Here is a 14,596-nt window from a genome sequence, read left to right as displayed (position 1 = left end):
TTAATGTTGTAATTCAGAATGGGGTTAGTGGGAAAGGTATAGGTAAACACAGCTGCATGAAATTTGCAAGAATTGCACAAGTGTTTTTGACAAATTGACCTTACCTCAAGAGAAAGATGTTCGCAACATGATTACCTTGACTAAACCCAAACATACTGAACACAGAAACAAGACCACCCAGCCCCCTACACACTAAGGCACAGAAGGAAGATAGCAAAAACGTGCTGACCAAAGATAAAGCCAGGGCGCGGGAAAACTAAATATGCATGAATGAGTAAGAATGACGTGAGAATGTAATAGGAATATACTAGTGCATTAGAAGAGATTCTTTGTCTAGACCACGTGCTGGATCTCATCACACTGAGGCAGCACTGTACTATTTATCCTAATTGTGTGCTGTGCTATAGAATGAAATCAACGTACTTTGAGAAATGTCTTCTTGTCAGTTCCTACACACACACACACACACACACACACACACACACACACACACACACACACACACACACACACACACACACACACACACACACACACACACACGCTGATTTGCTTTAAATATATTTACGCATTGCTTCACATTATATAAGGATACACATTGCTTCACATTATATAAGGATACACATTGCTTCGCATTGTATAAGGATACATATTGCTTTGCAGTAAATAAAGCTCCCCATTGCTTCACATGCTATACTGCTTTGCATATTTCATATACATTGATTGCATTATAGTTGAATAAACATTAATCTGCTTATAGCTCAGCATTAAACACAGAGAAAGGGTGCTTTGCTTTCATCAAATAAATTGATTGCATTATCTATGGATACACAGCTTATGCCCTTCCAAAGGATAACATGGGAAAAGAGGGCCACAAATACAGTTGCAAATCATACTTTACTTATTATAAATATGAATATAGTTTTAAATAGGTCCCTTCATAAGACCGGGAGGTTGGGGAGGAACGTAGAGATCCAGACCTGAATACCACGAAAGAGTCAGGATGACAGCACATTGCTGGACCCAGTGTGGCAGTGTAAGGTAAACCCATTTTTGTTCAGGCTGCTGTCCACAGTGCTGAAGAAGGGAAGCTCTCTTTAAGCTGAACTTATACTGTGTGTGATGGCGGCTGCGCGCACAAGCGCCAAGCACGAAGTGCAGGATCCCCTGGGGCTGCTCCTAGTGCGAGCGCACACACGACGGATTCACTGCGTTTTGAAAATACAAAAAATGTGTCTTTTCAAGCGGCAGCCGCGTCACGTGAGAGGTTCACAGAGCAATGTATTTATAAAATGCAGAGCAATGTATCTATACAATACAGAGCAATGTATCTAGAATATGCAGAACAATGTATCTAGAATATGCAGAACAATGTATCTAGAATATACAGAACAATGTATCTAGAATATACAGAACAATGTATCTAGAATATACAGAACAATGTATCTAGAATATACAGAACAATGTATCTAGAATATACAGAACAATGTATCTAGAATATACAGAACAATGTATCTAGAATATACAGAGCAATATATCTATAATATACAGAGCAATGTATCTAGAATATACAGGGCAATGTTTTTATAATATGCAGAGCAATGTATCTATATAATACAGAGCAATGTATCTATAATATACAGAGCAATGTATCTATCCTATACAGAGCAAAGTATCAATCCTATACAGAGCAATGTATCTATCATATAGAGCAATGTATCGATCATATACAGAGCAGCGTATCTATCCTACACAGAGCAATGTATCTATCATATACAGAGCAATGTATCTATCATATACAGAGCAATGTATCTAATATACAGAGCAATGTATCTAGAATATGCAGAGCAATGTATCTAGAATATACAGGGCAATATATCTATAATATACAGAGCAATGTATCTAGAATATACAGAGCAATATATCTATAATATACAGAGCAATGTATCTATCATATACAGGGCAGTGTATCTATAATATACAGAGTAGTGTATCTATAACAAACAGCGCAATGTATCTATAATAAACAGCGCAATGTATCTATAATATACAGAGCAATGCATCTATTGTATACAGAGCAATGTATCAATAATATACAGAATAATGTATAGATAAAAATCATTTTTTCTTTGCTTAAAGTTCTTGCCACTTTTCCCCTAAAAACGGAATACATCTATTATACACAGAGAAGTATAACTGTAGCATGCAAGCAATACGGATCTATAACAAGTAATCACCGAGCTTCTTGTTTATCTCGCAGCTATTTTTACATTGTAATAATTAATGTTCATAATTAAGAGGCCCTTCAGCATTCCTCATTTGAGCGAAGTATTTTTCCTCAACTATTAGGGATTGCTGATTGAAAGTCAACATGCTTCTGATTTCTAAAAGCACGCTATGTCATGATACTCTCTGATACGCTGTGTGAATCACCACAGTGGTAATGCCTTTGAAGTTCTGGGAAATTACTTTATCTGCCTGTGACACCTGAAAATTAGATTAACCTCTTACCACAAGTGGGGATACATATGTATTATTACAGACACACAGGGCTGAAGACAGATTTCTCAGGGATCACCTTGCAAACTCCCCCCCCCCCTCTCACCCCTTCCTCTTCCCATGTATTTGTCTTTGCCCACCCCCTCTGGTTCACTCTTCCCCCTCTATTCTTAACTCACTTTCCCCCCTCTCACTCTCTCACCTCAATCATCCACCAACCTCCCTCCCACACTCTACCCCCCTTCCGCTATCACTTAATTACTCCCCTCCCCCTCTATCACTCCTCCTCCCCCCCCACACACAAAATACAATACTTGTCCCATCACAAAATACATTATCCCCCACTACACTCACACAAAATACAATACCACACCCTCTCACACACAATACAATAACCCCCCCCCCCCCACACACACACACACAAAATATAATACCCTCCCAACCCCACACACAAAATACAATACTCCCCCACCCAATACACAAAATACAATACACACATAGCTACCTACCTTTCAGGTAGTATGAGGCCTCTGGTGCCCTGGCTCTCCCCAGCTGCTGCCAGACCTCTCTCCCACGCCGGTCTTCCCTCTCTGCCAGACCGGGCCTCTCTCCCGTTGGTGCACTCCGGAACCTGGGCCCGCCCGAAAGTCACGCTCAGCTTCCATCACGCACCAGCAAGAGAGAGGCCGAGTCTAGCAAAGAGGGGCCTACAGCAGCTGGGGAGAGCCGGGCTCGGGACAATTGTCCTGGCCCTCCCTCCATGTTGGTGGCCCGGCTGATATATATGTGTGTGAGTGTGTATGTGTGTATGTGTGTGTGTATGGTTTTGTGTGCCACCTATCTCAATACACCTTATTGATCCATCTACCACTGTGTGCTGTCTCTTTTTTGCCGATCTTCTTTGCGGTAAATATCATCTAACTAAGCCTTATGGGACAAGCACCAACCTCTACAACAACTCACGTGAGTGCAAACTGTTTTATGGATATATATATATATATATATATATATATATATATATATATATATATATATATATATATATAATCCCTTGCTGCAGTGGAAGCGCTGTATGCTGGGCGATAATGGGGAAAGACAAGGTTGCAGACCTGTCTAAGACATGCAAATGAACAAACAGTAATATTTACAGTTTGTATATATATATATATATATTTACACACACACACACTGATCACAACTTTCTATTCTAAGTATATATGCATATATAATATACACACACACACACTATTCATTTTGTAAAACAAATTGGTCTATTTATATAAAGTACCTATAAATATTTAGATGTACCTATATTGCATATATTATTCATATATATATATATATATATATATATATATATATAGTCAGATAAGGCAGTTGGCACTCCAATAGGTGCTGTTAAGCCACAGGTGCACGTCCCATATAGAGAATGTAGTTATACGTTACCGTTCCAAGGATTGGTAAACAAGAGACAGCACTCAATGTTGAAGATCAAAGTGTATTAGTGAAAGCAAAAATACATCCAGAAACCCAACGTTTCGGTCCTACAGAATGGGACCTTCCTCAGGGGGATACCTTTGTATCCCCCTGAGGAAGGTCCCATTCTGTAGGACCGAAACGTTGGGTTTCTGGATGTATTTTTGCTTTCACTAATACACTTTGATCTTCAACATTGAGTGCTGTCTCTTGTTTACCAATCCTTGGAACGGTAACGTATAACTATATATATATATATATATATATATACACATATAAAGTGGCACTGTAAAGTGGCTCACACAGCTGTCTCTCACACATACTTATACTCCTTGTTTTTCCATCCCTATACACCAATAGGGACCACATAGTATCCACACACACTTTTAGTTATGCTACTAACTCTCACATGTCCACACCCACCCACACCATGTATATCCGCTCCCACTCCACACACACCTTTTGTAAAGCACTGTATATACTGTGGGCTCTCCATTCATATTAATTCACACTGATACACATACACACTCTTTCATCACTTGCTTTCAGGAACCTTTTGACACCTCCAGCCATAAAACACATCCACACCGGGGGAAGGACCAGCACAGATAACATTCCAATAGACACTGTTTATAGTATAGCTTTTGCTTGCTTCATTCATTGTAACATCGCCGGAAGAAGAGATCAGTGTATCTCGAAAGCTCGCACAAATAAAAGCATTTCGTTAGCCACAGAACGGTATCATCTATTTATTTTTTGATTATATATATATATATATCATAAATTAATATTAGGACATTCTCTCAGGGCTCTTCACAAAGGAGGGTTAAGATTCTCTGTACTGGGCATATGTTAACACTGAGTTGCTGTGGTTTTGAAGTCCCCACTCCCGCGGTACCCACCTGCAGATAATGATACCCTCGCTCCTTTCCCTTGGCCTCCTGAAGCATCAGCATCTTGTCATGGTGGTGCCCCCCCGGGCCAGAATAGGCTTCCCTGGCCTGGCTGACGGTCATGGTATGCCAAGTGCTCCTCTTCAGGGTCTGTCCGTCCAGGGACATGGACATGCCTGCACAGGCCAGGCACTTTCCCTCTCCGCCGCCACCCTTTAGACTCTTCAAGGTCAAGTCTCTGAAGGCACTTTCTGGGGTGTCCACTCCGAAGGGAGCTCCATGCTCCATGGCGTGACGCGCAGACACTAGGAAGCTGCTGTCGCTATCTAAGTTATCGTCCGAGCTCCACCACCCGGCCATCTTTGAGCGGTGCTTGGGTTCTGACTTTCTGTCTCTGCTCTTGCTCTTCTTGCTGTGCCGAGGTTGGGAGTGCTGGTAGCCATCCCCGCTTCGCCCTTCATGCCTGGTTCCATTGTATTCCCGCTTCGAGGGCGTCTCCAGGGAGTGGGATTTGGCAAAGAGCTTCTGCACGGAGTGCACCAGGTGGCGGATGCGACTGGGACTCTCGCTACGCTGCTCCGTGGTGCTGGTCCGCTGATATTGGAGGGTGTGGAAGCCGTCGTGGTGGTGGAGGGGCAGCTGTTTCTCGAACTGGTCCAGCAGGGTAGGGGGCAGGCGGTTGATCTTGCTGGAGGTGTGAGCAATGGCGGCCATACATTCATCACAGGAGTCATACTGCTGAGGGTTGTGGTGCATTCTGGGGTAGGTTCCGCCACTTGAAGACCGGGGCTCTGGCATGCTCATAGGACCGCCGGGGCAATCTGGGGTCACGCCGGCACTCCGAGAGGGGCAGTAATGCAGGTCCAGGGAGCAAGACTCAGAGGCGCTGCGGGGATAGGACTTGCGGGGGTCCAAGCCGTGATGAGGGAAATCCAGACCTCTTTCTCGGGTTTCGGGGATACAGTGACATGGAGGCTGTGATTGGCTGCCTTCTCCATGGTAACCTTTCATCCTGTCAGTACTGAACCAGCGGCATGTTTCCTGCCCCTCCCAGCGCTGTGGGATTACCTAGGAGGGAAGGGGACAGAATAAACCATTAAAGATGCAACTGATTTAGGGCAGATGTCAATTAATGGCAGTGAAATAATTCAAGTGTTGAATCTTGGGGAGCAATGCACCTAACAATCAATAAATAAATACAATTGGACCAGTTTCCAAGTCTCCTATACTGCTCTGAAAGGGGAGAAGTATTGTTTTATAGGGCCCAATTGTAATGTAATTTTCTTGACAGCTCTTCCCTAGCAGAATCCAACCAAACAAGGAGCGTGGGAGAGAAGTTAAGATGCAGCAAGACAAACAAAAGGCAGAAGATAAGGGAACTAAAACAGCTCAAAAGTCTTATTTTTCTTACTATCAACTTTCACATGCATTCAGAGTTTCCATGAAGATCTACTCTATACGAGGTCCCTCTATTTAAAAAAACAATGCAATTGTAAAAAAAAAATGCTATTTTAACAGAGGAGCAGTGGAGTAGAGGGTACAAAGCACAGATCTTGATTGTACAAACTTGTAGATTATAGCCCATATTTAATAAGCAGTGCTACTTCATATGGCACCTTCTAGCACGGCCTAGTCCCTTACAGTCCATAAATGAATGGACCTAAGGTGTCTTCCAGCCTTATGGCACAACACCTCTTAGTAACTAACGTCCCTTGACCTTAAACATGAATATATATATTTATATCTATACTGCATATAAAAATGATGGCCTCATTGAGCTCAATAGCAGACACCGATTATATCACAAAGATACATAAAATAGAAAAATCGGCGAAACAAGCTTCATTGTTAACAAGAAATGGAGAAACAACATAGCAGAGAAAGAAAAGTCATCTGAAAGACCAGCCAGAATCACCATTATCATTCAGTTGACAGAGAGAAACATGCTTCAAAATATCCTGGCATATGCCCCAACATCACAGACAATGAAGTGGAAGACTCCTACAATTAAATCAACAAACTTTATGGGAGATTTCAATAGAATGATGAAATCAGTTGTTGGGTAAGGTTATAGCCACAGAATGGTAGAGGTTGCAGAATGTGAAAAACGTCTACATCATAAATTCATTCTTTAAGAAGAATCCAAATAGAAAATGGACATGGAGTGAACCCAATGGAATCAAGAACAAAACGGGCTATAGCCAAGCTAACAAGAAACAGGTGATTGAAGACTGCACAGTTTTGACACCAGCATTGATCACGATTGGAATGCTGCAAATTACTTCTTAATGCGCAAATAGAAAGAAGAAAACTGATTAAAAAGAAGACAAAAGCAATCTACATCAAGAATCTCAAGACTAAACGCAGAGAATTTCAACTAGAGCTGAAAAATCACTTCAGCTTGCTCTGGATGCCCGGGGATACTTTAACATACAATTATTAAAAAAAAAAAAAAGGTATGATTGAAGTTTGGAGGAATCGCTATTGCTAGCAAAACACATGAAAAGACAATATCAGATGAGACAAAGCTGTTACTGAGGAAACTACAATAAATGAAGCAATCACAACACACAAGCACTAAAATGTTATATACAGAGCTGTGCAAGATTATTCACAAACGTGTAACGGAAGATGTAAGAAAATTTAACTATATGCGATATGGAGAGGAAGACTATCGAAGACAGCAAAACTTGAAAGAAGTCAAAGCGGCAATTTATGATTAGGAGGAAGCAAATCATCGCACTCAGGGAAGATGATGGATCAACAATAAAAGACTGTGCACTTATCATAAAGAGAGTTGAGGACTTCTAGAAGAAGTTATACAAAAACCACAAATTACACAGGGCATAATCCAGTAGACGAAGAGCGAGAAGAAAACGGCAATCATGTGCCATGCGTCCTTCCAGAAGAAGTTACTAAGACAATACAATTTATGAAGAATGGGAAGGCCCCGTAGAAGATTGAATTACAACTTGAAAGAAGCTGTGGAAGAAGTGGAGAAAATCCTTGCAAAAGGCTTTACGTGCTACTTGAAGACCAGGAACATTTCATAAGAAAGGCGACAAAAATGACCCCGTGAACTACAGATCATATCAGTCTACTTCCAATCACGTTCAAGATTTTTTACAAGGTACTCAATCATCAGCTGCTCTTGACCCTGGACGTTGCTCATCCTAGAGAACAAGCGGGATTTGCAGTGGATACAACGAAATAGGCCACGTCCAAATTGTACAAGTGATTTCCAGAACTAATGAAAATAATCTACCATTCAATCTAGGATTCACAGATTTACCAAAAAAAGCATTTGGTTCTGTTTACACCTCCGGCATTTTAAATGCACTAATAAGACATAGTATCGAAGATCCGTACATTGATATTATAACAAGCATTTATGAGAATCCCACACCAACAATTAGATTGCACGAAGACACAAGGCAGGTAAGGATAAGTAAGAGTGTGCAACAGTTAGACACCATGTCAACAAAGCTTTTCACAGCAACACAAAGAATTGTTTAAGACATTGAATTGGGAATTTAAAAAAAAAAAGAATAAAAATCAATTGTTAATTGTATGATTTGCAGATGACCATGTTATTTTTGCCACAGGTCCAGAAGACATCCAGCAACAAATCAGAGAACTCACCGAAGCAAGTAAGAAAGTGGGCCTCCATATGAATCTCAGCAAGACCAAAGTGATGTTCAACAAATGTATCAACTCTACAGAGATCGAAATAAACGGAATAGAACAATTGAAAGACTATGTCTACCTTGGCCGGGAAGTAACAATGGATGGGAACCGTTTGAATTAAATCAAGAGAATGAAGATGGGATGGAGCGCATTTGGAAGAAACAAGACAATCTTTCAAGGGAAACTTCCATTGTGCCCCAAAAAGAAAGTTTTCGACCAGTGTATTCTGCTGTGCTCACGGATGGATGTGAAACGTGAAGAATTCAGAAGCTTCAGAAAACTCAGAGAAGTATACAGAGATGTATGCTGTGTATTACCCAAAGAGACAGGAAACAGAATGAATGGGTTCAAAACCAAAGTCTGTGACATCATCACGAGTGTGAAGAAATGAAAATGGCAGTGGGCTGGACATATCGCAAGAAGAAATGACCATCGTTGGAGAAAGATGGTAAATCGACAGGTTTCCAAGGGAAATTAAAAGAGGAAGATGATAAAATCAGGCTGTGCTAAAAAGCTGTGTACTATCACGGGCATAAGCTTATAGGGGTCCATGTTAAAATGGCCATGAAGTTTAAGGTGGGTGTGTGTTCATTTGCATGTCATTACCCAGAATCCCTGGCTGCAGTGGAAGCACTGTATGCCAAGAGAAAATGCGGGAAAAGCAGCGCTGCAGACTTGTCTGAGACATGTGAATATGCTCACACGTGGTATTTTTATTTGTTGTTCATATACAACAAACAGCCACAAAGCAGTATATACAATAACAAGGACTGTATTGCCACTTAATATAAATATACCAAAAACATATTTATTAAACCGACGTTTCGGTTCCCATCGGATCCGTGAAAAAAATTCCAAAATTACGGTTAAATAACTTTTATAACTTAAATAATTTTTATGTATATTTATTTTGAGTGCTTGTACAGTTCTTTTAATTTTATTATATAAACACGCACAGTTAGAGAGGGAGCAATTATACAATAAATACATGCATGTATAAATGTATACACAGAGTTGGCAGGGAATGTAGTGGTGGGTGTAGGAGCAGCAGTGAGATGGAAAATGCTCAGATACGAGAAGCGGTCTCTGTCATTCCTGCCCACCTGTAAGAGGTAATTTATATACAGAGAGCGGCTCGCTGGGATAGCTCAGAGGATTAGGGATAAACAGCAGGTTACCCATCTATGAACAGGAGAGAACATGAAGGACAGATTCCAGCTGCTCACTGAAGAGACACACACAGCAGATGCCCCCTTTGCACCCGTGCCGTTGGCAGCTACAGGGTATCTCTCACCCGCTTTGCTGCAACACAACTGCACTATGTCACCTCTGCTGAATTACTTCACATGTTCCAAAATGCCTGAGATAAACAAAGAGCTATTAAGTTTGGGGTAGGGGGGATATGGAGCCGTACATTCTTATCTACCATTATTCAGTGTACAGTACCATAAAACCAACCATTCACTGTCAAAGGGGCCTGCAATGCATTGCTTCTTAGGAGGGGGTGAGAGCTACTTACTGTATGTGTCCCTTAGGTCTGTGTATTAGGAGGGGGTGAGAGGTATGTGTCCCCTAGGTCTGGGTATTAGGAGGGGGTGAGAGTTATTTGTCCCTTATTTCTGTGTATTATGAGGGGGTGAGAGCTATGTGTCCCTTAGGTCTGTGTATTAGGAGGGGGTGATAGCTATGTGTCCCTTAGGTCTGTGTATTTTGAAGGGGTGAGAGGTAGGTGTCACTGATGTCTGTGTATTAGGAGAAGGCAAGAGGTATGTGTGCCTGATGTCGGTGTATTAGGAGAAGGTGAGGTATATGCTGCTAATGTCTCTGTATTAGGAGCAGGTGACAGGCATGTGTCCCTTGTGTCTGTAGTAGGAAGGGGTGACAAGTACAGTATGTGTCCCTAATGTCTGTGTATTAGGAGGGGTGCAAGCTACTGTAGGTGTCCCTGATGTCTGTGTATTAGGATGAGATATAAGTGTCCTTGATTTTTGTGTATTAGGAGAGGATGAGAAGTACATATCCCTATTGTCTCTACATTAGGAGGGGGTAAGAGGTACATGCCCATGATGTCTCTGTTTTAGGAGGGAGGGTGAGGTATGTGTCCCTGGTGTATTCTTTGTGTGGCTCGAGGTAGGTATGTTGTGTGTGCAGTTTAGACCGTCAGAGTAGCAGACTATCCTTGCCAGGCCCATTGGGATATTTTAATGGTGCCGCTGAGTAACTTATAAATACAAGCAATTAAATCTGCTGATTCCAGCTCTTCTGCTAACCACTAATGAGGATGATCAATCAATAAGGGAGACAAAGAGCAGGGTGCCTCTCTTAGCCCTGCAACATTAACCCTTCTGAGCCTCTGAGCAGTGAGACCCTCTGCTGTACCATCTGTGCTTGAGTGGGAGGGTGCACATGGCAGGAAGTGATGCAGAGAGCAGTGGAGGTGTAGTGACATAACTGTGCATCTGTGCGGGATCAGCATATGAACAGCACAAGGTGTTTGAAAGCAGGAGTGGGGTGTAGTTTGTGTTCAGGGGGTGCAGTGTGTGTGTGCAGGGGGCCATTCACTCGCCCCAGTTATTTTCTGAATTTTTAAATATGAATATGTAAACAAAATAGTCCCTTTTAATGGGATTCTCTTTAGGTTCTATTTTATTTTTACTCCACCCTCACCCACCCCCAAACAAAACGCGAAATTGTAAAGATAATTGTGCCTGGGTTTTGTAGATTTTGTTGCATTTACATTCTGAAGATATTTGTGTCGGAGTTCTGATGTGCGTATTCGTCAGCATTGCATTTCGGATTCTAGCGCTTTTTGTGTCTGGATTCGACTATTTGTTTGTGCCTGGATTTCGACCGCATTGTATTTCTGGAGACATGCGTGTAGTTATAATAATAATAATAATTTGTGTCTACATTCTGATCATTGTTTGTGTCTGGATTCTTCCAGCATTGTGTTTCAAGATTCTGGAAGGTGTGTCTAGATTCTGGAGTTAGTCAGAGTGGGGTATATGAGTTGCTCAAGTAAATCCGGATAAAGATACTTATTAAACAAGAATCTTCAATGAAAGTATCAAAATAAATGCAGAGACCCCTCCATCACAGAGTGGGGGCAGTACTTAGACATTTCAAAACATGTACAGCATCTAGGCAAGTGAGAAGTCTTGCACTTTTCTCAATAAAAAGGCAAGTATTTCCTGAAGGTAAAGGTATTGGAGATTCCTAATATTACAAATGTGGTTGTCAGATTTCATTTATCTCTGTTGTATAGTCCGGTCTACGCTCTTTTGCTAGTTTTGTTTTGTTTAGTAGGGTTACTATGGTTCCCCTTCACTTGTACATTCCACTTTTCTGTGCACAGCGGCTGACATCAGGGGTGTGGGGGGGATCTTGTCCGTGTGTGCACGTGCTCGTGCGCATGCGTAGCGTTGTGACGTCATGACGTTTTGCTCGCGAAACCGGACACAAGCAGATATTTAATGGAGATATTTGGGTGTGAAACGCATAGGAGTGTTTGTACCTCTTTTATAGTCATAGCTGATTAATAAATACATTTTCAATTCATCCTTGACCCTGACTCCCATGGCTATGCACTGCTTCTATTTTTCTTTTTACCTTTGGATTCTGGAGTTATTTGTGTGTCTGAATTCTGGAACAGGGTTTTGTGTCTGGATTCTGGAGTTATTTGTGTGTCTGAATTCTGGAACAGGGTTTTGTGTCTGGATTCTGGAGTTATTTGTGTGTCTGAATTCTGGAACAGATTTTTGTGTCTGGATTCTGCAACAGGGTTTTATGTCTGGATTCTGGAATTGGGTTTTGTGTCTGGATTCTGGAATTGGGTTTTGTGTCTGGATTCTGGAGATGTTGATGTCCAGATTGTGGCAGTTCTGTGTGACTCTGATCTATTTTTCTTACACACGAAAATAAAGAAGAGCCAGAGGGTTAAATGAGCTCAGCTTTTCTTACCGCGCTGAGATGGAGTCTAACATCCCGCTGACTTCATGGTCTGTGGAGCTCCAGTCACACAACAAGCAGGATCCCCCGTCACAAGCTAGAGCGAGAGAGTGAGGGGGGAAGAGAGAGAAAGAGAGGTAGAAACGAGAGAAAGAAGGAGGGAGAGGGGGTTAGAAAAAGACAAGAGAAAAGAATGCATGGATATAGAGAGATCAGGGGAGGGAGAGAAAGAGGGGGATGAAAAACGAAGGGAAGAATGTACAGATAGAGAGGGATGAAGAGAGGGAGCGAGATAGAGAGGAGAGAGGGGGATGGAGAGAGTAAGATGGGGAGGGAGAAAACAGAGATGGAGGAGGAATGAGAAAATACAGGTGTGAAGAATGCAGGAGAGATACAGAAAGAGAGAAAGAGACAGCAGAGAGGGAGAGAGAAAATACATACAGTTATTAATGTGTGTGTGTGTGTGTGTGTGTGTGTCCAAAATACAATACATTTACAAAAATGTATTCAATTAGGAATATATCTAGTGTTTAAATATATCCATGAATACACCCCATACATCTAAGACACAAATAACTGCCATAAAAGCACCAACAATTCCAGAAGAGGACAGAGCTGCAGCCTTCCTGACAATAGACATCAGCTTGTATTTCTTCTGGGATGGTTAACAATGGCTGCCAGTTCCTCTGACAGTTCTGCTGCTCAATGATGAACAAACTATTATATGACTTGTACAAATGGAGTGCAGAATATTGTGCACAGGCCTCAAAGCACTACTACCCATCACCATGACAACTTCAAATGCACGAGAGGGCAGCCATCTTGAACAACTCTAATTATGTCAAGTAATTAATGAATGTTTACACGTCTGCTTCCTTTTTTTTTAGAATACACAACAGTACACAGAAAAACCTCAACACATTTTACTTGCGATACAATCACTGATAACCAAATGAATATAAGTATCGCTGCTTACACTTTACATAATAATACTGTATATGTGAAAGAGATAGTTACTGTCCCTGATAGTCTGCAGTCAGGAGGTCACCCTTGCAGAGGCTGAGAGAGGCTGTGCCTGTTTGAGCTCCCACTAGGGGCTCAGCATGGCCTCAGACCCAGGGGGGGGTGCTGGGGCAGGTGAACCTGGGAATCCCAGGGGCTGTGGCCTGGATGTTACTGACACTGAGGATCTTTTGCAAACTACAAAAGAGAATTGAGGAGAATTCAGAGAGAAAAGACAAGAGAGAAAGAGATTGCTGAGCAGGAAGGAATGGAGGAAGAGACACAAGGAACAGGTGAGGTGCTGGTTCTGTCCAGGGAAAGTAACATACAAACCCAGAGCAGTAAATCCCAGCAGCAAAGTAATGTTATAACAGAGGGCAAAAAGAAAAGAGAGGCTGAGCTGGAAAAGACGAGGCGGGCGGCAAGAAATTGCAGGCAGATAAACAAGCCTTATAGCAAAGTGCCCAAACCCAATGCAGAGGCTGAATGTGTAAAGGGAAGAGAGGCTGAGTCCTCAGCACATGGAAACTGAGGCTGATAGCCTCCTACATGAGGGGATTGCAGCAGGAGTCAGTCAGGAGGCAAACACAGGTACATTGCAGACAGCAGCGGAGGCAGAAACAATGGAAAGAGACCCTGAGAAACTTTCTTCTCAATCGGAGCCCATTGCAATAAACTCTGAAGAGGCAATGGAGCTAAACTGTGAGCCAGAAAGGGTTAACGCCCTGACAGATTACACAGGTACCTGAAACCAGCACTGCTAACCTGGAACAGCTCTCAGCTGCTGAGACACACACAGAGGCTGCAGGGGAGTCAGATTGCCAGAGAGGGGAAACCTCACTGAGAGAGGAAAATCAGCTGTACCAAGTGCCTGCAATCAGCACTGATAGTCTGGATCAGGTTTCAGCTGCTGGGGGCTCAGACTGCCAGGAAAATACAGAACCAGCAAAACCCAGTGATTCACAGCAAAATGCATGGAAATCACTGAAAGGTTTGAGATTCTTTCCCACTATTCCCATAAGAAACCCTTTAAGAAGAAGGAATGTGGTGAGACTGACATTTCTGGGACCAAGAGAGAAAGATCCAGGTTT

General features: G+C 42.1%; 1 protein-coding gene across 1 annotated transcript in view; it reads right to left on the bottom strand.

Moving 5' to 3' along the window:
• The window catches only part of DLGAP3 (DLG associated protein 3), an 84,389-nt gene extending 71,447 nt beyond the window's left edge, over positions 1–12,942 (bottom strand). The window contains 2 exon segments of the mRNA XM_075604601.1: positions 4,878–5,936; positions 12,516–12,942. Coding sequence (XP_075460716.1) covers positions 4,878–5,879 — 1,002 coding nt within the window. The 5' untranslated portion in view covers positions 5,880–5,936; positions 12,516–12,942.
• Positions 12,943–14,596: the final 1,654 nt, after the last annotated feature.

The sequence above is a fragment of the Ascaphus truei genome, chromosome 6, assembly GCF_040206685.1.
Source record: "Ascaphus truei isolate aAscTru1 chromosome 6, aAscTru1.hap1, whole genome shotgun sequence".
NCBI classification, from domain to species: Eukaryota; Metazoa; Chordata; class Amphibia; order Anura; family Ascaphidae; genus Ascaphus; species Ascaphus truei.
The sequence above is the reverse complement of the archived record's forward strand: the minus strand, read 5'-3'. Positions and strand labels throughout refer to the sequence as shown.